The sequence below is a fragment of the Spea bombifrons genome, chromosome 1 (assembly GCF_027358695.1).
Source record: "Spea bombifrons isolate aSpeBom1 chromosome 1, aSpeBom1.2.pri, whole genome shotgun sequence".
Classification (NCBI taxonomy): domain Eukaryota; kingdom Metazoa; phylum Chordata; class Amphibia; order Anura; family Pelobatidae; genus Spea; species Spea bombifrons.
Genome location: NC_071087.1, coordinates 141,925,454 through 141,948,240, shown reverse-complemented (window position 1 = coordinate 141,948,240; position 22,787 = coordinate 141,925,454). Strand labels below are relative to the sequence as shown.

Genomic DNA, 22,787 nt, shown 5'->3' with positions numbered 1-22,787 from the left:
GATCTTTATAACGTGTGCCACAACCATGGCTTACCAGTCACTAGAATCGTGCGAGAGGTTCCAATAGAACTTAAATCCCCTTCAGCCGGCCCCAGATTGCCGGGATTTATTTAGGACTTAAATCACTAAGTTGTGCCATTCTGCGAGGTTTAAGGGGGTACAAAACGGGGATGATGGGGTTAAAAGGGATGGCCTAGGGCAGCGCAACTCATAAATACACCACTGTGGGATCTGCCACCCATGGCGTGGACTATCCTGAAAACTATCCGAGTGACCTTGAGTGTTACCGACTTGCATGTTCCATACAGCTTCACAGAGGTTCAACAGCTCCGGCGATGGTTTCTCGCAGTCACATCAGGCATTCTTCAGGTGGGTTGGGTATAATAAACCGAGCTACTTATTGCTCCCTCTTATACAGCAATACTCACTGAGGAGTGGAAACTTCAAGTGTCATAAATAAGCAAGGGAAAGGTTAAGCTGTCCTAAATCAACACGCATCTCAATGTATGTCAAAAGGCATCTTAAGATTCCTGGAGGATTGCAACACATGTCATCAGCGTGATTTGACTAGCAAGCAGCGCAGGCTGCTGAAGCACCCGCCGCACGCCGCTCCGCTCTGTCGGGATGCAGAAGGGCAGCATGTGTTATGCATTTAAGTACAAGGAAACACACAAAAAGGGTTTCTCAGAATGAGAAACAGGAAATGTCCTTGGAGGAATTCATTTGTAGTTTTTACATATGTGAAAATCGACATTCTTTAAAGGGACGCTTTAATGACAGCAGAGGAGTTGTGTTTTCTTGCATGCAGCGGTACGGAGGGATTCCTCAGAACCCCCTGTATACATTTTCCATGTCTCTGTCCCCTGCTGGAGCTGCGTTCTCCTGTGCATCCGCGATCTGCTTACCGGGGGTCAGACACGATCCTCAAAACTGCAATACTTACAATCTCCTACATCCTAATATAAATATCATACAGAATCACAGCTTTAGAAATAAGTGCAGTAACTGCTAAACCATTCCAAAACTTGGAACATATAACCCTTTCCATGCTTATCATAAGCTGAGTATTAACTTGTATTTGTAGAGCCATGGAGGGATCCCACAAATGCTCTCCATACAACTGGCCCAACTCCCCACCTCCCAGCTCCTCGTCCTGCAGGTCATAAGTTTGGCTTAAGTGACATACCCGCCTTGGCAGAGTCCAGTGCCAAGAAGGACCCATGTGTGCAAACGCGTTTGGCGCTCCAATCCATACCAATTAAAATGCTTGTCTGCACAGTGATTGGCTGGCGGGCATTAATTACAGGTTTTAAAAAGGTATGTTTTCCCCTGCAAAGTAATTCTTAGTAAGGCGTTCTGTTGGGGTGCCATCCCTTTACGCGGTTGCAGTTTATATTAAATCGCAGAAGAACAGATCTTTTCCCGTTGCAGCGTACCATGTCAGTAATGCATTTAGCCAATTCCAATAAAATAAAAATACTCAACAAACTGAAGACACAATGAGACATAATAGGTCTACTGTGGTTTAAAATAAATGAACAGGCCACAAAATGTAAATGCAAAGCAGTTTTATTAAGATGCTTAATAAAAGATTGCATTAACTTTTTAATCTAGTTAACTGAAATTGCACCTTTAAGAGGAAAAAGGTCAGAGATTCAATTAAAAAGTACATATTGATTTCATTTCACTGCACTCAAGTCTAGCTTACAAATGGCTCTCAGCGTGTAAACAGCGCACATGGAACTACCTAACAGAGCGGGAGAGACGGAAACACGAGAACAATGAGCACAAAAATAGGATGGATTCGAAAAATTAGTCAATTATGTCCATAACGGTTTTGCGCAATTTTATGCTTCAGAACCCCCTCCCCAATCTAGTTTATTCTGTAATAAGCAGATAACTACCAACACGCCAAATTCATTGGCCCATCTCTCTGAGTTAGGGCCATACCAGTCGACATTTATAGTGGTATAACGGCTAAAGAGGGACACATTTGTTTTAGGGGTCTAGTTAGAGAGGTGTTTGCGGATGGGGCTGTACAGAGACTTTTTAATGCCACTTTGTGACCTATTTTTGTGTAACAGAGTATGGCATTTAGAAAACAATTTATGTACAGAATTCAGTATACAAGCATGGCTGATCCTACACACCTTATTGTGAATTTTACGGCTGTAGAACCCCGTGATAGCGTCATTTGAAGGACACCTGGGAGGTACGTTGCTCCTACTTGCTGGGCCATACCATTGTCAAGGGTGCTATACACCGCAATGTGCGTATGTGAGCCTCTTATCAGAAAGCTAGAGGACACTCTGTGAATCCAACAGTACCTTCCACACCTTCTATATGGCATAACCGTGTCATCCATTTTTACCTTTTAAGAATTAGGCCATACTGTCATTTAATGGTATATTTCTTTTTCTGGTAACAAATCATATTAAAAGGAAGCACTAAAAGTTAATATTACCGAGAAATCTTTAAAAGCAGTGTGTGCGGCCGAGCTGTTATATTTTTTTTTTACAAAGACCAAAGGTGGCGGGGGTGATTAAGCTTCTGGTTAGGGGTTGGTTAGTAAAACGAAAATGAAAGAACCCCATGTATGCCTTTCCTAGTGTTTTGTAAAGCGCATTTCATTATCACCATTAGACTGCAGCCTGGATTGAGGAGATAACAGACAACCTCCAAATTGACAAGTGTGATAATTAAGGATAAACAATATAATAAGTAATGAAAATGTCTAGAAAATAATATAAATAATAATAATAAAATAACTTTAACAAGGTTCTCTTGTGTGTAAGGGCCTGGTAAGTAAGAGAAAGCCAATGATCACTACACCCATTTCTTCTGTATTTACACATGTTGGGGAATTTGGGGAGGACCTTGTTTAGAAACCCATCGGTTGGAGTTACTTAAATGCAGATATTGCCAAAAAATTGAAAACAATGCTTCTGCTTTGAGACAAGACTTGATGGTGCTGTGAAAACACATTAAAATGTATTTTTTCCAGTTCTGCAATCCTTCTGCCTCCACCAAGGGCATCCGTCAGTTAAGCTGTATGCAAACTATAATGGTGCTGAAAGGGTTACAGCATTAATGCTGGTTAGAGGTTACCGCTACCGTGATTTTTCTGATTTCAAAAGCGTCCCATGCAGTCTCACCATCAAATAATGCCTATTAAAGTACTTTGTAGGTACGTTATTATGCATTCTTCAACATGCTAAAAAACTCTCTATGGTTTAATTTTCACTTCACTGATTCGCTGCTTTAAACAGCCAATCAGTAGCAGGGAAGTGCTCCCATTGAAATCAATAGAGTGCTTTCTCCATAGGCGTGGGGGGTTCTGGTGATGGTGTTCAGCCAGCAATGACAGGTGGAGAGTATACTACATGTCCCGAGAGTGTAGGAAGAGGCAAATGCACACGATGGTCAGCGTGTCTCTAATACTGTGCCAGATAAACAAGTTTCCATGGGTCACAATTTCTCTTTTCCGCCTCTTCGTGTTCTGCACTGAAGTCACTTAGTGCTCGAGTTTATCCATGTGCTACATCATAAGTGTAGTTATGGCCGAGATCCCCATATCACTAACCAGGATTGGGATTGGAACTTCCATAACATGCTGCCTGCGTGGGCCCATGTAGACCAGCGACTACAATATTACCAGAGGGAACGTATAGATTCAACACAATGCCTCCGACTCAGGTGGTGCTAAGAGAGGACCACACACCAACTTATGGATGAAAGGGTATAGCCCAGGGGTGTCCAACCTGCGGCCCTCCAGCTGCTGCAGGACTACATCTCCCATACTCCTCAGCCAGCCACTTAGCTGAAAGAGCATTATGGGAGATGTAGTCCTGCAGCAGCTGGAGGGCCGCAGGTTGGACGCCCCTGGTATAGACAAATAAATGCCACCAAAAGCGTGAATATTTTCCTCAAAATACTTCACAAAGAAACGGTGGGTGTTTCCATGGCAACACATACACGAGTGACAAAAAACACAATGGCTTTTCTATTCTCACACTGAGGGATAACTTAGATCTGCTCTTTTAATATGAAAGGGTAAAAAAGGCTATAAAATACTCACGCATTTAGGCTATATTATAGAGCACTAGGTTAGTCACCATTCACCATTTCCCAAAGGTGTATTCACTAATTCAGTTGCCCAGATAAAAGGTTATACACGGTCCTGTTCCTCACAGAAACGTAAGGGCCATAAACGCTAGTAAAACGAGAGCTGTAAAAATCAAATTAAAGTATTCACAAAACATTATCGATCAATTCAAATTATCCCACAGAGCTTTACAATGGGTAAACAGAACATAATTCGGACTTGTAGAACCCAAACAAAAGCAGGACCACCACCTAGAAGACATGTAAGAAACTATTTCCTTTACCCATTAGATTTTCTGGATTCCTGCTGAAGATTTCTCTTAAAATGTAGAAGATGATCTTATCAAGACCTTTCCCAAAGATTATTTTTAGGGGACAGAAGCTATACTCCACTGTCTACCAAACATCTGCATCCACATGGAGTTTCTGCTACAAGCTTTCTTAAAGATCTTCTTCATAAAGATCTTTGACATAATCACTTCTGTTTTGCTTTATGCTAATTAAATGTGAAGCCTTTGCTTCTAATGTTGAATAAATACAGAAGGTTTACTACAGCCGAGGTAAGTCTATATTTTTTCCTTCCCTGAGGTTACCGTGACACTAGGGTATGTTGTTGATAGTAAACAATCAAAATATTTTGCTTGTACAATAACAGCAGCGGCCGGGGTTCTCCATCTCGAGCCATCGCAAGCTTTCATCGTCTTTGGGAAGAAATCCTCACTAGAGGAACATCTCTCACGTCACCAAAATAATGAAAGTTAGTAACGCTTAGGGACGAGAGCATAAAGCAGCAGATCTCAGATGATGTCATCAGCCCCAGGCAGAGGGATCGCATCGGAAGCACTTACAGCATGAGAGTAGGATGTGCACATAGGTTTAGTATAAAGGACCCTTTGATGGGGATGGGTTACTAAAAGGAAGAACTTTATTACATCATTAACCAAGAAACAATATCCCCAGTTAATAAGGACAGATTTATTTTTAAATATAGTCCTGCTCTTTACATTTTACACATATATATTACACATATGATCTGGTCAGCATAACTTTGGATACAGAGTGTTATTTTTAAAGAAAAAAGGGCACATGGTAGCAGAGTAGTAACTTTGAATTTGTACCCCCCCCCCCTTGTAAATGCATGGAGGAATTCTGCAGAATTCCCCCATATGAATTTACCTCCAACTCTTAGGCTTTCAGGAAACAGCCATGTAATATACTATTTGCCAGTCAGATCCAGCACTGCAAGGGTCAAAGGGGAAAGCTGTTTACCAGGACCACCTGTTCACATGCACAGAAAGACAGCTCTCTGATGTCGCCGACTGCTGCAATAATGATCAGAGATGTCCCATTTAATCTTCTATGAGAGCACACACTAATATTATATATATATATATATATATATATATATATATATATATATATATATATATATATATACACATACACATACATGTATATATACACACACACACACATATACATATATACACATATACATATATACACACATACACACTGTATTTGCTCGATTATAAGACAAGGTTTTTGCTCTGAAAAATAACCATCGTCTTCTAATGAGAACCCCCGCTGCTGCCGGCACTTCTGCCGGGGCTTCGATGACGGAGCGCCGGAGTCACATGACCTTACAGTGCTCATTCAAAGAATCCCTGGCAGCAGCAGTGGAGGTTGTCTGCACGCATCGCGCATACCTTCACCGGCTGCCCCCACTACTCACCAAGGAATCTGAAGCACGGGGAGAGGTCTAGGGGCGCATTGGTAAGTCGGGGGAGGTTACAAGAGTGGCATATTGGGGGAGTAGAAGGGCTTTCTGAAAGCAGAGTGGCATATAGGGGTTAAAAGGATTATCAGGGAAGCAGAATAGCATATCGGGGGTTAAAAGGAATATCAGGGAGGCAGAGTGGCATATAGGAGGTTAAATGATCAGGGAGGCAGAGTGGCATATAGGGGGTTAAAAGTAATATCAGGGCGGCAGAGTGGCATATAGGGGTATAAGGCATATCTGGGGGCAGGTCTGCAAATAAAAGGACAGAAAAACAAAAATGCATTTTTCTCAATCATAGTTTTTATTAAATATGAAAAAATAGTTTACATGAATATTTAGTAGTGAAACTTTTTTTTATAGGGTGGTCTTATATTCAGGATCTCTTGCGTTTGGGGCGGTCATCTTATAATTGAGCTAATACGGTGTGTGTGTGTATAATATATATATATGAGAGATGATATATACCGTATTTGCTCGATTATTTTTCTGGAATTCTTTTTTCCAGAAAAATACCCCTCGTCTTATAATCAGACCTCATTCTGCTGGGGCCGTGCTGCTTACCGGGCTTTGATCACGAGCAGCGTCTCTGCTATTAGCAGCAGGAGAACAGGAAGGTAGCACAGTCCTCACATAACTCTGCCTCCCCCTCCTTCCTCTGGGGGCAGGGCCAGAGAAGTTGCTCGCACAGCCGGGCCCCTGCAGAAGTCTGCGAGTGGGAGATCTGCAGTTCAGGTAAGGGGGTGGGGGGGGGTTTGAGCGTGTGTGTGTGTATATGTGATTAATGGAACGAATGAGTATTTAAATGTTTGTGAATGAGTGTGTGATAGCATGGATGTGTAAGGGGGGTGGGGGTGGTAGCATGGCATAGGGAGGCTGTAATCACACTACTATCATCCCCAGGTTCCAGCATGTACTGGCTGCCTTGGCTTGATAGTAGTGTGATTGCTGTTAGCAGTAATATATTATATATATATATATATATATATATTATATATTATATATATACACACACACACACACACCGTATTGGCCCGAATATAGGCCGCACTTTTTTCCCCCACTTTAAGTCTTTAAAGTGGGGGTGCGGCCTATATTCTGTGTCTAGCGCCCGACGCCCGGGACATGCAGTCCCGGGCGCCGGGCAGGCAGCGGGGTTAGGATACAGATCCCCCGCAGCGGTGCAGGGGACCTGCATCCTACTGCCTGATACGCTCAGACAGCCTCCCCTGCCGGCACTTTCCACGGGGGGAGTACCGGCACAGGAGGTTGTCTAAGCGCATCGCACGGACGTTCACCGTTGCCGGTGAACGTCCGCACGATGCATTTTAACCCCCCCGACTTACCAGGGCAGACTCCCGGGTGTCTTGCAGGGCCGGCGGAAGACATCTACGCAATACGCGTATACAACTTCCGGTGCCGGCACTTCCGCTGAGTGCCGGCACCGGGAGTTGTATACACGATGTGCATAGATGTCCCCCTCCGGCCCCGTAAGACACCCGGGAGTCTGCTCTGGTAAGTCGGGGGGGGGAGGAGGACAGAGTGACAGCATATCTCGGGGGGGGCTACAGAGTGGCAGCATATCTCGGGGGGGGACAGAGTGGCAGCATATCTCGGGGGGGGGCTACAGAGTGGCAGCATATCTCGGGGGGGGACAGAGTGGCAGCATATCTCGGGGGGGAGAGGACAGGGGGGGAGAGGACAGTGGCAGCATATAGGGGGGTTAAAAGGCATATCATGGGGCACAGTGGCACATAGGAGGGTATAAGACATTTCTGGAGGCAGAGTGACATATAGAGGGTTAAAAGGCACATTATGGGGCAGAGTGGCAAATAGGGGGGTATAAGGCATTTCTGGGGGCAGAGTGGCAAGCCTGGGGGCAGATGTGCATAACTGGGGGGGCAGGTTGGCAAATAAAAGGAAATAAAAAATATTTTTCTCAATCATAGCTTTTATTAACCCCTTAAGGACAATGGGCGTTCCCTAAACCCATTGAAAACAATGCATTTTGAGCCCGTACATGTACGGGCTTTGTCATTAAGGGGTTAAATATGAAAATTAGTTTACATGAATTAATATTTACTGGTAAAACTTTTTCCTATAGGGTAGTCTTATATTCAGGCTTTTTGTTTTTTTCCTAAATTAATATTTTGATTTTGGGGGGTCGTCTTATAAATCAGGCAAATACGGTAGTTGGTAGGAGAAGGGCAGTAGTGATTCTGTTCCCAGTTTCTTATTTTCTGTTTTGGGATATGGTCTTATTTTGGGGAAAAGCAGGACTGACATTCCTTAATCAATACCGAAGGAACAGACTCCTGCCAATCATGTGTAGCCTTATTTCAGAAAATTAAAAACGATAAAAAAAAACTGTTGCCATGGCAACCAGCCTGTCCCTGAGGTATAGCACCGCATGTGAATCTCAATGTGCCTGAAAGTCACATTAAGCTACAGCATGAATGTGATGCCCTCACACAGCTCCAAAATAACCCTAAAGAGCGCGGGGGACAAAAATACCCATCATGTCCTATAAAAGTCGTGGCTATATTTGTTAATGATTGTTCTCTTTTAATCTACTCTTCGAGGATACGGTCACCATCACAGCTCTAAATACTAAATGCATTTATTATTTTAACCTACACACGGCTAGCGCTTTTTCTGCGCCCATGGAAATTGTTTTGGATATCTTAAATGTGAACCTCATGGAAGCAAAGGTCTCAGAGCATTTGGGTTACAATTATCTAATCAATTTCTTTAAATTCTCTCCGTTCTCCTCATACCACAAAGGTTGCCTGAACCAATCAACTGCTTTAACAATGGGCCAGAGATAAGATAATGGGGAGGAATAATCGTGCAGATCCATGTACCAGGATATTAGGAAGACAGCTCGCATGATAGACACATAAAATAGTTTTGTTTAATACAAATAGAAGCTTGCTTGTTTTAATGTAAAACATTTAGAATTTAAAATGTACAATTTGGGAAAAGAAAGCTCGGGCTTTTGGGGATGTGGTCTAGAGAGATGGTAACACATCGCTGGCACCCATAGATTTACAGAGGGGAATCGCCGAGATCTCTGAACGCAGAACTCAGTATTCAGAAAAGAACAATCAGAAAATATTTTCAGATAAACCAAAGGAAGGACCTTTAAACTTTATTCCTGCTCGTTGGTATTTAAATATGATTAAATACCAGGCAAACATTTTCCAACTCTGATAAGCAATATAATCTCTTCAGAAATGCCGTATTCACGAGAAAATGCAAATCTTCTCTCGAGTTACCAACTAATGAAAATGTATTAACAAGGCCGCGTTGCCCTCTTTCCTGTGATGAGGTTATGTTGCGCATGCTTGGGTCTTGGCACCTGCAGGGCATCTCTCGCGGTCAGGCTTGCTCCCTTACTTTGAGACAGTAACGCGACGAATTAAGCCCAGCGGTCAGGCTGACTTCTTAGAGAACGGCCACTAAAGAGCGTGGGGAATGGTCGTGTCCAGAAGCTCCGCCCTTTTGTGGAAGTGCACAGAGAGTCAAGACTGAACACACGGGAACAAGCAGAAGACTGAGGAAAACGGAAGAAAGAAGGCAGAACAAGCGAAGACGCGGAGCTGGTTGAAAGGAGGCAGGGGCACAGAAAGTGTTCTGCAGAAAAGATAGGGGGGCATTGAAAATATCTAAACCTTGATTATAGGCTGCACCGCTAGTTTAAATATTTAAATTAGGGGGAAAAGTGTGACCTATAAATCGGGAGAATACAGTTATTCTATTTTAGTTACAGAGCATCAGCAGATTCTGTAGGACACAAATGAAATATTAAAACTAGCAACACGCAATAAAAACAAAGGATTTCATGACAGAACCATTCGGCCCCTCTAGCCTGCCCAAACACATACTAATTCTACTACCACTCCACAACAAGTAGAAACCATATAGATGTTCCCAGAACACACAATTTCCTGAAATGGACCCAGCAGCCATCATACGCACTTGGAACCCCTTTTGTGCCACTGATTGGCTGCTTCAAACAGCCAGCCAATCGGTGGTGAAAGCTGTCGGACCAGAGAGGAAGGGAACTGCAGCTTCTCCCCAAGTCCATTATTATTATTAATTTTTATGCATTTTAAAGACTGCATATTAAAGTACAAAAAAGTAGTTTAATTGGGATTAAACTATTGGGAAGTAATAAAAAGCTGGAGCGAGAGTAGTTTCCGCAGCCATGGATATTTTATTCTAGTAACGGCTAAACGTAGGAAACTTTTGCCTAACTTGTAACGTTATTAATGCGCAGCAGATCACACTGCTGAGTTCCGAATGACTCGTCCGAGATGGTAATCGAAACTTCCAGTTCCCACCCAGAATGCACCTTCTGTGCCAGATGTGGAATCAATATGTATGTGTAAGTAAGCTTGAGATAAAACGATGCCGTATTACTTCAGATCCCTGTATAGACTAGTGCTAAGGTGTTCTTACAAAACTTTATAGTAGAATTTCTCTGGGAAACGAGAAGAAAAAAAAAAACAAACCTTTTTTCCATGTTGGGATGTAAAGTCCAATGGCTGAGGCACAATCAACGTCAGACCATTGGTCAGAGGACAGGCAGCAAAAGGTTCTTGGGTGGGGAATCAAACCAGTAAGTCGGAAACCATTACATTTCTACAGAGCAGGCCAAACATAGCACACAGGAAGTGTTAAGTAGGATAGGAGAACTTGAACTGAGCGATGAAGAGAAGAAGGAGCAGCAGGTTTATATAACCCTCCCAACCGTAACAGATACGGCATAACTAATAGGCCGTAGGGGTTGGTTCTGATGCATGCAAGTCCCATCGTCTGCTTTTCTATGCAGTGACCACTCCAATGGATGGCCATGTAAAAGATCTACAAGCGAGTCCAGATTCATCACCCAGCAGGAAAGGACCATGGTTGAAGACCATGTTCTGCATAATGGCAAAATCTATGTATTTTCTGGATTTTCACCAGGGGTGTTTGTCTTTATAAACTGTTCCTTCCTCATCAACTATCACTTTTCAATCAGATCAATGATCTGCCTCTCCGTACCAAATATTAACAGTACACCAAGAGCGAAGTACTCTGGCCCACATAAAAAAACACTATTTACTTATCAATAGACAAAAAAAACATCTTAAAATAATAACACCAATACATCTGCACCACATTCAGATTACCAAATACAACTGTGCATCAGGATATCATCAGAAAAATGATAACAATGTCGCAGGTAGGTCTATGTAAAGTAATAGATTTACACACACATTACTGTCACATATTCTATGGGGTAAGGTTGCTTAGCATTGGCTTGCCTGTTAACAATAGCTGCAAATGCGTTTGATAAACAGAGAGCAAGAATGATAATCGGGTAGAAAGGATTAAGCACGCAAAGTACACGACACTTTCAATTAAGTGTCTCCCGTGGCTCCAGATGGCGATCCCCGGTACCCGATGAGCTGTGTCTGGACAGGTGCAGAATAGATCTTCACCGCTATTTGCATTTATTTATTTTTTTACACAAGATGCATTTCGGTTTGTACGATTGTAACTGGTGGTATTGTGGTGAAATCACCATATCCAGGTTTTTAATGGATTTCTATGTCTGTACAGTTATCTATACAAACGTATAACGTATACAAGGTGGTACAAACGTACAAGCTGTAGTGTTGGGACCTATGTAACTGGCAAGTGTTCCAATGTCAAGATTATCTTCCCAAATTGTGTCATCTCACATTTCTACCAGAAAGCAGATCTCTGCCAATACCTCTAACGACAGATCCCACAAGTACAACAAACATAATTTGTTGACTGATTACGTGCAAATAGTTTACATATTCGGATACAGATGACCCGAGCAGCACTCTGCTGCTTACACATTCATACTCAGGAAGCCCCATGACATTAATGGCGTCTGGTCCTGTAGGTAGGAGAGAGTGCCTGCATTCACTCATCTGAACCACAGCCGAGTGTCCATGGGCAGTTTCCGCGATGTGTACTGTGCGCACATTACGTTTCCTGCTGTCCAGTAGTTTGGGGATCAAGAGGTAGTCCTCCAGTAGAAAGGGAATCTGATTGATAGTACAAAGCTCTGAACACATTAAGTTCCCTTAAGAATGTGATTTAAAGGGCAGTAATGTTGTTTATTTCAGGGAAACTGAACAGCATTTCACTGAAAGGGGGCCTGACTCACTATGGTTGGTCTCTGGGAAACGTAGGGTTGTAATATGGTCATCCAACAAGGACACAAAGGAATAGCACCTGTTTAGATGGACTTTAGGCATTTTTGTGTAAGCAATTTCAACCACTCTCACTTTTGTCCTACTTGGCTGGGAGACGATTCCTTTGTTGATTCTACCACCTGATTGCCAACGATATTTACAGCTCATGAAGCAGCTTGGATAATAAGAGCACTGTATACCAAGCCTTGTTATTTGTAATTACACAAATTCTGTCCTCCTTTCTCCCCCCAGTAAAACAAACTTGTCATTAGGGGTTATAAATAAAAACTAATTCGGAAAAGTGGTTTTATTGCAATGACAAGCAATAGAATATTCCCACTGATTGAATCATTCCATTGGTTGCTATATTGGTGGTTCAATAAGACCAGAATTCTATTTTACACACAAACGTCCATTGCTTCAATAGATCTATATTGCAAAGATGAACTTTAATATAAAATAGTATGCCTTGAGACACAGGTTTATACATAATTTTAATAGCCCACTGCGTGACAAATCCCAGGCGCCAGGTCAACTAGAAATCACGTCCTCGCAACCAGGGTTTTGCAGGACAAGGGGGTAGCCCTGGCCAGGTCCACCATTCAGAATCTGGCTCCCTCTGCTTGGCTGTAAGGGCGAAGTGAATCGGGTTCTGCGAGCCACCCAGCGAGGTCACATTATGTGACTCCAATTTAATTTAGGCAGTGGAGTGGCAGGTCTCTGCAAGGTGAGAGGGGGAAATAGTGTGTGTATACTGTACTGTCACAGCGAGTATGTATGCGTGTATGTGTGTATAAGCATAGTGCTGGAGTGTTTGTATTAGTTTATGGTGTTAACGTGTATACATGAGCATATGGTGTGTGTTACTGTAAGGTGTTAAGCGTATGTAAGTGTATGTTTGCGTATGTTGTTAGCATGAGTCTGTTAGTATTTGCTGTTAGCGTGTGTGTGTGTGTGTGTGTGTGTGAAAAGGTACACAGAACAGAAGTGACAGACACAGTGAGCTCCATTCCAAGTAGATTCATATGGCTTCATTTAATGTTTAATCTACTATGCATCTACCAACTTTATTCAACATTGATTGGGTCCCCCCCAATTATTTAATGTATATATCATTGTATTTAGAAATGTAATATCTACCAATTATTATTTATCAATAATTTTATGTATTTGTTTATCATCTTACTAAACAAAGTTTTTGCTAATTTATCAATTCTTTATTAAATGGATTATCATTAACATATATTTGGCAAATATTTCATGTATTGGTTTGCCATTATTTTATTACATACATTTTGTGAGATATCTGTTAGTTAATTATCTTCTTTAGAATGGGACATAATTAAGAAATAAGGGGACATATGATGGAAGTGTAGCACGTTACACATAGATCCAAGACAAATTTGTCAACCATCTATTAGCACTTTACAAAAAGAAATCGGGGAAATACCCATGCAACCTATGGTATTTAATTACTTGTCACCTGCAACTGAATGACAGTGACCCATAATGAATTACTAATAAAAAGGAACTTAATAAATACGCCCATTTGGTATTTTTTGGGACATTATTAATTCCCTAAAGCTTAAAAGCTGCTTCTTGATCTTGTTTCTTGAGACACCCTGTTCCTATAGCATCAGGAGCTCTACCACCAGCAGCACCTGCCTGATCCGGCTCCCAGTAGACTCCACGCTGGGTTTAGTTAGAATTGTCTTCACCGAGTACCGAAGCAGCGAAGGCTTTAACCCAGGCATGTCCAAAGTCCGGCCCGCGGGCCAATTGCGGCCCGCGTTCCGGACTGATGCGGGCCCCCAAGTGAGCCACGGGACTTGGCGTCATCAGCCGGCGCAGGGAGAAGGAAAGCGCGAGATCTGGGCTTTCCTTCTCCCTGCGCCGGCACACACACACACACAGCGGTGGGCGCGGCTTCAGTGTTGTGCGCCGGGATCTGACAACAAACCCCGGCGCACAACAGCTGTTGCCGCGCGGATCGCAAGGGAGCAGTATCGGAGGTATACTGTCCGGTAAAGACCTCCGATACTGCTCCCTTGCGATCCGCGCGGCAACAGCTGTTGTGCGCCGGGGTTTGTTGTTAGATCCCGGCGCACAACACTGAAGCCGCGCCCACCGCTGTCCGTGCCCTCTGAACCCCGTGCCCTCGGAAGAAGACAGAAGAACTGAAGAAGAAGAGGAGCGAAGAGCAGGAAAAGGAGCTGTAAGGAGAAAAGAGGAAAGGTAGGAAAGCATACAGTGAGAGTGGATTGGTGTATGTGTGTGGATTGGTGTATGTGTGTGGATTGGTGTATGTGTGGATGTGTGGATTGGTATGTGTGTGTGGATTGGTATGTGTGTGTGGATTGGTATGTGTGTGTGGATTGGTGTATATGTGTGGATTGGTGTATGTGTGTGGATTGGTGTATGTGTGTGGATTGGTGTATATGTGTGGATTGGTGTATATGTGTGGATTGGTGTATATGTGTGGATTGGTGTATATGTGTGGATTGGTGTATATGTGTGGATTGGTGTATATGTGTGGATTGGTATGTGTGTGGATTGGTATGTGTGTGGATTAGTGTATATGTGTGGATTGGTATGCGTGTGGATTGGTATGTGTGTGTGGATTGGTGTATGTGTGTGGATTGGTGTATGTGTGGATTGGTGTATGTGTGTGGATTGGTGTATGTGTGTGGATTGGTGTATGTGTGTGGATTGGTGTGTGTGTGGATTGGTATGCGTGTGGATTGGTATGTGTGTGGATTGGTATGTGTGTCTGTGGATTGGTGTATGTGTGTGGATTGGTATGTGTGGATTGGTGTATGTGTGTGGATTGGTGTATGTGTGTGGATTGGTGTGTGTGTGGATTGGAATGCGTGTGGATTGGTATGTGTGTGGATTGGTATATGTGTGGATTGGTGTATGTGTGGATTGGTATGTGTGTGGATTGGTATATGTGTGGATTGGTATGTGTGTGGATTGGTGTATGTGTGTGGATTGGTGTGTGTGTGTGGATTGGTGTGTGTGTGTGGATTGGTGTGTGTGTGTGGATTGGTGTATGTGTGTGGATTGGTATGCGTGTGGATTGGTATGCGTGTGGATTGGTAAATGTGTGAGAGTGATGGGTGTTATGCTGTACCATTTCCAATGTATTTTTCATTATATAATTATGCTCTAAAGTACATCATAACTCCCATCACTCTATGCTGTTCCATACAGTGGCAGAGCTGGGAGACAGAGGCCTTGCACCCCCACCACAGGACTCCTGAAAGGTAAGTGAACTTCAAAGAGGGAGAGGGTAGATAGTTAGGAGGGGTAGATAGGGAGAAGGGAGTGAGAAGGGGTAGATAGGGCAGAAGGGAGCGAGAAGGGGTAGATAAGGCAATCATACTCCTATCATGCCAAGTCTGCGAGTGCCTCCTGGAATCTGGGTATGCCTGGGCATGATAGGAATGTGATTGCTGTTAACAATTATATATATATTGTTATTTAATTGTTTTGTCCTATTTTGGTGTGTTACTTACTTTAAATAAAAGTGTTAGATTTTTTTTATGGTGTGTGTGGGGGGTCATATTCAGTTTCGGCCAGGTAGTTTTAAAGTGTGTGTGTGGGGGGGGGTGCCACATACAGGATCCGCCCCGGGTGCCAAATACTCTAGGTACGCCCCTGCCCTCCCCTACACAATTTCTTCATCAGATGCCCTTGTGGCTGTGTGTGCCGGCGCAGGGAGAAGGAAAGCCCAAATCTTGCGATCTCGGACGTCGCTAGATTTGGGCTTTCCTTCTCTGATGAAGAAATTGTAGGCAGTGGCGGAACTACCGGGGTCGCGACTGCGACCGGGCCCTGGAGTTCTGCCAGTCGGTGGGGCCCAAGGGGGGCCGAGCGGTTGCTGAAGAAGGAGAGTGAGAAAGGGATAGATGTGGTATGCCGTTTTCAATAAACTTTGCATAAAATAGTTAATTTGCATTTCATTTTAATGGTTCAGAAAATGTCAGGCAAAATGGTCGGCCCTCGCACATGTTCACTTCATCAAATCTGGCACTCTTCGAAAAAAGTTTGGACATGCCTGCTTTAACCTTTTAATAGCTAAAGAGATGAACCATGCACTGCACCGGGGCAACAGTTTAAAAAAAAAAATATATATATATAAAAAAACAATACCAAGTCTGAACTGTTGGATTTTAAACAAACTTTAAGGTGTGTATCACATATCCAGAGTACAGTCAATGAGATCCTTGTGCGGCACAGAGATACTGAAGCTCAAAGCTATGGCAGACCATAACAAGCAAGAATAAATCAAAAAGTATAACCACCATGTAACCTCCAAGTTTATAATATATAGACACAACATAAAAAGCATAAAGCAATACACATTTCTATGTACACGCAACAAAAAGAGGAATGTGTTGCACGGTGCAAGTTATAAAAACATTTTCTCCTTAACCTAAATACAAACCACGCTCGTGCTTAAAAAGGGTTAACGCAGTTCCAACAAAGTTCTTATGAATACCCCAAAAGAAATCGAACGGCTGGCTGAATTAAATGTATTATGTTAATTGCCATATCAATCCTGTTTAGCCATCAAGGTACAACACTAGATGGATTAAATGACTTATTGTGGAGTAACATCTTTCACCTCCATGATGTATAGAAACTGAAGTGTTCTTCGGAAAGGTCTCTTCATCTGGTACCCAAAGAGTTAAAACAGGGCTAAAACACACCTAGACTAGAAACAGCTTACTGGCCCCCAGGGTTTTGCCCAGGCACTCACCTCACTGTGCCCTCGGGGGGGGTGGGGGGTAGTGTATGTATACTGTAGTGTCAGAATCAATCTGTATGTGTGTAAATGTATAGTGCCAGAGTCAGAATGTCTACTCTGATTGAGTGGACACACTCAAGTGCCAGATTGAGTGTGTGTGTTCATGGTGTTAGACTGTGTCATTTTATGTATGCATAGTGATAGCCAGCGTGTGCGCATTGGTATAAGAGTGTGCTGCTAGTTACAGTATGGCATTAGCATGAGTGTGTGTATCAGCTTATAGTGTTAGAGTGTGTGTATTAGTGTAGGTGTGAATGTGAGTGTAGAATGCGTATGGCAAGGCTCGACAAATCCTAGGTGCCAGGAAAATAAAAACACGATGGGGGGGAATAAAAATATGGCTGGCTTCTCTCTAAATTAAAAGTTGCATTTAAATTCTGTTTTGTAGATAATATATAAATGAATATACTCAGAAATGGGAAAAACAGATACTGGACCAGTGAGGCTGGGATACTGAATGAAGACAATTGACATCGCTAATCTGCTGCATATATTCTGACAAATCAAGTTCCTTCTTCAAACTAAACCAGATCAGTATGGGATATTCTCCCTTCCATGATAGTTTACAAAGCTAGCGGTGGGATTGCATGAAGACCACATGGTATTTATTAGAGTAAGTGCCTATGATGAGAATAAATGCAGACGTACCGAACAGGCAAGCCCACATGGGGCAATCAATTTGTGAACAAAGAGGCTGGAGTGCGGGATTTCACATTCACTACGACTGGGATGAAAAGTTACTAAAGTGGCCACCCAATGCTATCCTGACAAGCTACAGCAGGGGGAGAGGGACAATCATAGTATAATGTCAAGAGCATGAAATCCAAGAGGACTGATCGGAGTACTAAAAGGGTATGCATTTTAAGAACAGCCAACGCAAACAAGCATTGTGTTACAGGCCTGACATCTTCTCGATGCTAGTCTTCAGGTTAAACGTTCGGGAGATGTTACAAAACAAGCAGACTTCCAATACATAACTGGATGCTCAATGTAAGTTTTTACAGGTCTTGAGCCATGAGCCCAGGGAACCATTGTGAATGGTCCTTCATCTAAAGAAGAAGTGAGAGGACAAAAATGGTTGTCAAGAGGAAGGCCAACGAAAAAAGTTTCCAGTTGTTCTGGCTCATCGTGTGTATATTATTTTTATTAGATTGCTGGCGAACCTCAGTACCCCAAACAAATACCTTTTATCTTTTCTTAAGATCATCTTCTCGGAGGCTTTGTGCAACGTCAGTGTTAATATTTAGTTTGCCGCAGGAGAAGAGAGGATGGTACAGCGTCCCGTGTGATGCCATTTTCTGCTCACCATGTACAACACAGAGGACACGGCTCTTCCCTCTAGATTTTGCAGATTGTCCTGTATGTATAAAATGACATACTACATCATGGAAGGTGAGGAAATAATATTGAATCACTGACATCTTGGTATGTGGGACCGATTCACTATTAATCTGATAAAAGTCTGGACGTTAACAGAGGTCCATCTGCCTTTCTCTCTCTCTCTCTAATTCTTTAAAGTCAATCTGCCATGACATTTTATTGAAGGAAAGCCTTATATTATCCTCATCACGGCACACAGAGTGGACACTTACAGGTTAATGGCCATGAGAATGGAAACAGTTTGTGTCAATTTTGCGGCACCTCTTGAGGAAGGCATGAAATGACAGATCGCCCTATATTTGTGTCTAATATACTACAGCGTTTACACGGGGTGTTCTTTATACGGAACCGAGCCACTAATACACAAGTAAACTTTTAAGAGAACACGTTAACAATCATCAGACGCGGCGATTTTGTGAACGGGAGCTTGAGATCCCATTTTCTGTCGCTTCTTCTTCAGCTAATCAGCCCTCCCGCGTCGATGCGGGCATTTGTCGAATTATACCTCAACAGGCAAATAGTTACGCAATCCTCGCAACGTGATAAACAGGATGACTCCTCTTAGACTCTGCTGCCGGCAGCGGAATGGAACAGGTTTTCTATCGGTGGAGATTAAAGATGAACAATAGCGTGTGGAACCGGGTGAGACGCGCAGCACCTAATAGGAATAGCTGAACATGCGCCTGCATGTGAGAAACGAGGCTCGCTAGGAGGGGAAGCAGTCAGTCTCGAGAGAGCACACAGATGTCTGTGCATGAGCGGAGCCGTCACATCGAAACAGTTCACTAAACTTTGAGATGCATAAATCACTAGGAGGGGGGAGAAATCCCGATCATCATGTATTTTCGTAAAGCCAACGTGAAGTTGGCCCGTTCTTCCGCTGCGGTAACAGATTAAGGTCTCCCAGAGCATAACGAAGATACGAAAGTTCTGCCAACAATTACAGATATTCTCCTTACCATCATTTTAGGGATTCTATAAACTTTGTTTAAACAAAGTAACATTCTGACAGAATAAAAAGCGACGCTTGTCGTTGGGTTTCCTCGTTATTTTTGTTTGGGCAAACCCTTACGTCTCTTCGTAACAGCGGATAACCGGAGAATGCCCACGTCTACGTTTACACTGAGAAGAAAATCCACATCCGCACAAACTAAATTATACGCAGAAGGGCGCCGCAGATTAGTGCGCTGAGAACAGACTTCCGACTTCTATTAACATCGGAGACGACGTGCCGCGGGAGAGACCTACGAGGTCCCATCCACCCATAACATCGACTGCCGGTTCCAACATGACACCTAAACGTGGCAGCTGCTCGGAATGCATACAGATTAGCGACAGGATCTACGGTAACAAGATTAAGGAGCGGATATTAACGTAATCTGCCTATGCCAAAGTGATCACAGTAATCTGTTCAGGGCACGTGGCCTCCAACGTCACATGAAGCACCTGCAGATCCCACGGAGAACAGGAACCTTGTCCAACAGAATATAGAATGCTGCAGCCATGGGAGGAAAACAGAACCAACATCTTATTCTCGATCGCGGATACAATGCAACGCCCAATGCCAACATCAGGACCTCCCGGGGAACCCAGACACACCGAGTAGATTGTAAGCTCCTCTGAGCAGGGTTCTTCTTGCTCTTTGTTTCTAGAAGCTGTTTTGGGATGAATTACTTGTTATGTCCCTTAACCATTGTACAGCCCAGCAGAATATGATGGCGCTATATAAATGAGTAATAAATATACCATTTAGTACACACAGTACTGCCCGTCACACTACAGGACTTGTCGGGCGCACGGATTTTCATTAAACCAATTAAAAGGAAGTTGTGTGCATCTCACTAAATGTCATCATACAAAAGAAAATATCGCGCTGAAGACAGAACAGAGATCTGCCAGAGATTATACGTGACAAATTTCCCTTTGCATTGTTTAACAGCAGCCAATAAAGAGCAAAAAGAAACTTATTACTGTAGAATGCTGGGGAGGAAAAAATACATTTTACACAATTTTAATTAAAAAAAGTCCGCATTTTAGCCAGAGTTTTTCCTTTTAATATTTACTTTAAATAGAAGACATAAATTCCAGTAGATTCTCATCATATAAGCAGGCTTATGGATTTTGAGGATTGCCTCTAGGATAATTATATGGCAGTATTGTTAGGAAATAATTATTGTATAATTTGATTACAAAAATATACTTGGAACTGGCAACTGTTTTTTTTTTTTCAAGCTTATATCGCACTCCATTAAATCATCATTAAACATAATTAAAGAACAAACAAAGTGTAACAATAATCTGTGGATTTTACACCCCTACAGCTACACATTAATCACCCCGGGGCATGTAACGCCAGCCAATGAAGAGGTGCATGCGCAAATCGGGGAGGTTTAACCAAACCAATGCATTTTAACCCATCGTTTCATGGCTATTACCAGGACCCGTTTCTAAACTGTAGGGGAGAGGACGAGGCTACTGGAGCAGCCTTCCAGCAGAAGTAATGGTTAATACGGCACAGTTTAAACATTAATAGGAGACATGAGGCTACCTTGAACCCAAGGAAAGGCCAAGGATTAAACTCAGTCTGACAGGTTTTACAGCAGGTAGAGAAATGGGTAGATTAGAAGGGCCGTTGGTTTTTTATTTCCTGACAAATGGGAAGGATTAGTTGGGAGCTTTTTCTGCGACTCCACAATTCATAATAATATCCGAGAAGATACCAACATATTACCAGCATTAGTAGAAAAATACATTTTCAGAAATATTGGGATGTTTTCTCTTTTAGAACAGTTTTTTTGTATTATGTGGCAGCTGCATATTAGCCATTTGTATATAATGCTGTTATCTGAGCCCAATCTACTAGACAAGCACCCTGACTCCTTATCATACTGCTTGTGGGAAACAATAGAATAGCTCAGTCCTCGTAACCCAGACTGACTCTCACTATTGAAAGTATATAAAGGAGTGGACTTCATTAGCATAACCATAAGGAACCAGCTCAGTGCGGCGATTGCGCAGAGAAAGTCCCCGAAATATCACATGACTGCCAGTAACAGAAACGCCACTCAAATGCCATAATAGCGCAGTGCCGAGCATGTGGACAAAAGAGCAGCGGGATCATCAGAACATACCTAGAACATATCATGTCACCCCAGCCATCCACCCAGAGAACATAGCATAGAATCATACATCAGTCATACAGTGGGGGGAATGACTCTGGTGCAAAGTTTGAAACGTGGTCATATTACCATGGCAACGGACAGGATGCAACAGTAAGCAAATAGTTCCTATGGTGATAACACGAATGTTCAAACTGAATACCAGAATCACTTTAACTACTTAACCCCCAAGGCCATAGAAATCTCTACTCACTCACCTAGTTAAGTGAAGATTCATACCCAACCCGGAATTAATCATACCTCTGTAATATTATTTTTCCCCCGTACGCAACCGATGTAAATAATAATAATTAAGTCAAACATGTACTTTTATTACACAGCTCTGCCAAAACGCTAAATAAAATATTAATTCCAACCACACAAAATCAACAAAACCCGTCTAGCAAAGGAAGAGACAGCTGCTCGACATCAACCGAACAAAACAGGGGGAGGTGGATGAATAAATGTCATAAAAATAGTAATTACATTTAAAAAAATAAATGAAAAGTCATCACTTACGTAATCATGAAAGGCCTTTGCTTCGCTTGAATGCTCGCAGGTTTCCCGTCTTTCTGGCGCTGCACAGTAAAGATCCCAAAACACGCTGAAAATACATTTCACATCGTCAGGATATACAGAGAGATCTACGCGAGAAACGTCGACAATTTGCACTGCGCATAGCTCTCATGGAGAATTAACCCATTATTGTCTTACGTTCACGCATTGTGCATTCCGAGCCATTTTTCTTGTCCCCTCCGCCCCATATTACAGAAAACACCGATACGTACCACCACCAGGAGTGCAGGAATCCCGGAGGCTCCCCTAATGTGATATTTTTTTCCCATCGTATCTGAAACAAAGAACACGAGACAATCCTATGAGAAAAACGATTGCTTTTTCAGAACAAGATAGACGAGACTAATCCAAGAAAATAACCAAGACTGGAATTAGGTGCTCTGATCTGGTACTCGCGTGGCACGTGTCCCAGTAGAGGCAACAGGAGTCCAACTACGAGCCACCCAAAGCAGCCAATAGGTTCTCCCAAACTATAATGTGACAGTCATTCCGGTGATGGGAGCTGCAGGCCAACAAGAGGCAGGATAAGTCCAGATGCAAACTTATTAAAGTCTTTAGACATTGTCGTTCCATTAGATTTTACGGCCGCGGCAGGTTCTGGATGTTATTACCGTCTGCCCTTTTTCCATTCGTTGGAATACTCGGGCTGCGTGAATAGATTATTATGTATCGCTGCCGCAATTCTATATCATTTATAACGCTAAATCACAGCGTCTCGTTACACGGCGATCATGTCTGTTAGGGAGGAATAAAGTTGT

General features: G+C 42.8%; 1 protein-coding gene across 2 annotated transcripts in view; it reads right to left on the bottom strand.

Annotated features, from left to right (window-relative positions):
• SSBP2 (single stranded DNA binding protein 2) overlaps nucleotides 1–22,787 on the bottom strand; it is a 73,137-nt gene that overhangs the window by 26,676 nt on the left and 23,674 nt on the right. For both annotated transcript variants that reach the window (XM_053475180.1, XM_053475188.1), the window contains exons 3-4: nucleotides 22,242–22,303; nucleotides 21,973–22,057 (exon numbers count right to left, since the gene is read on the bottom strand). In XM_053475180.1, coding sequence (XP_053331155.1) covers nucleotides 21,973–22,057; nucleotides 22,242–22,303 — 147 coding nt within the window. The remainder of the gene's footprint in view (nucleotides 1–21,972; nucleotides 22,058–22,241; nucleotides 22,304–22,787) is intronic.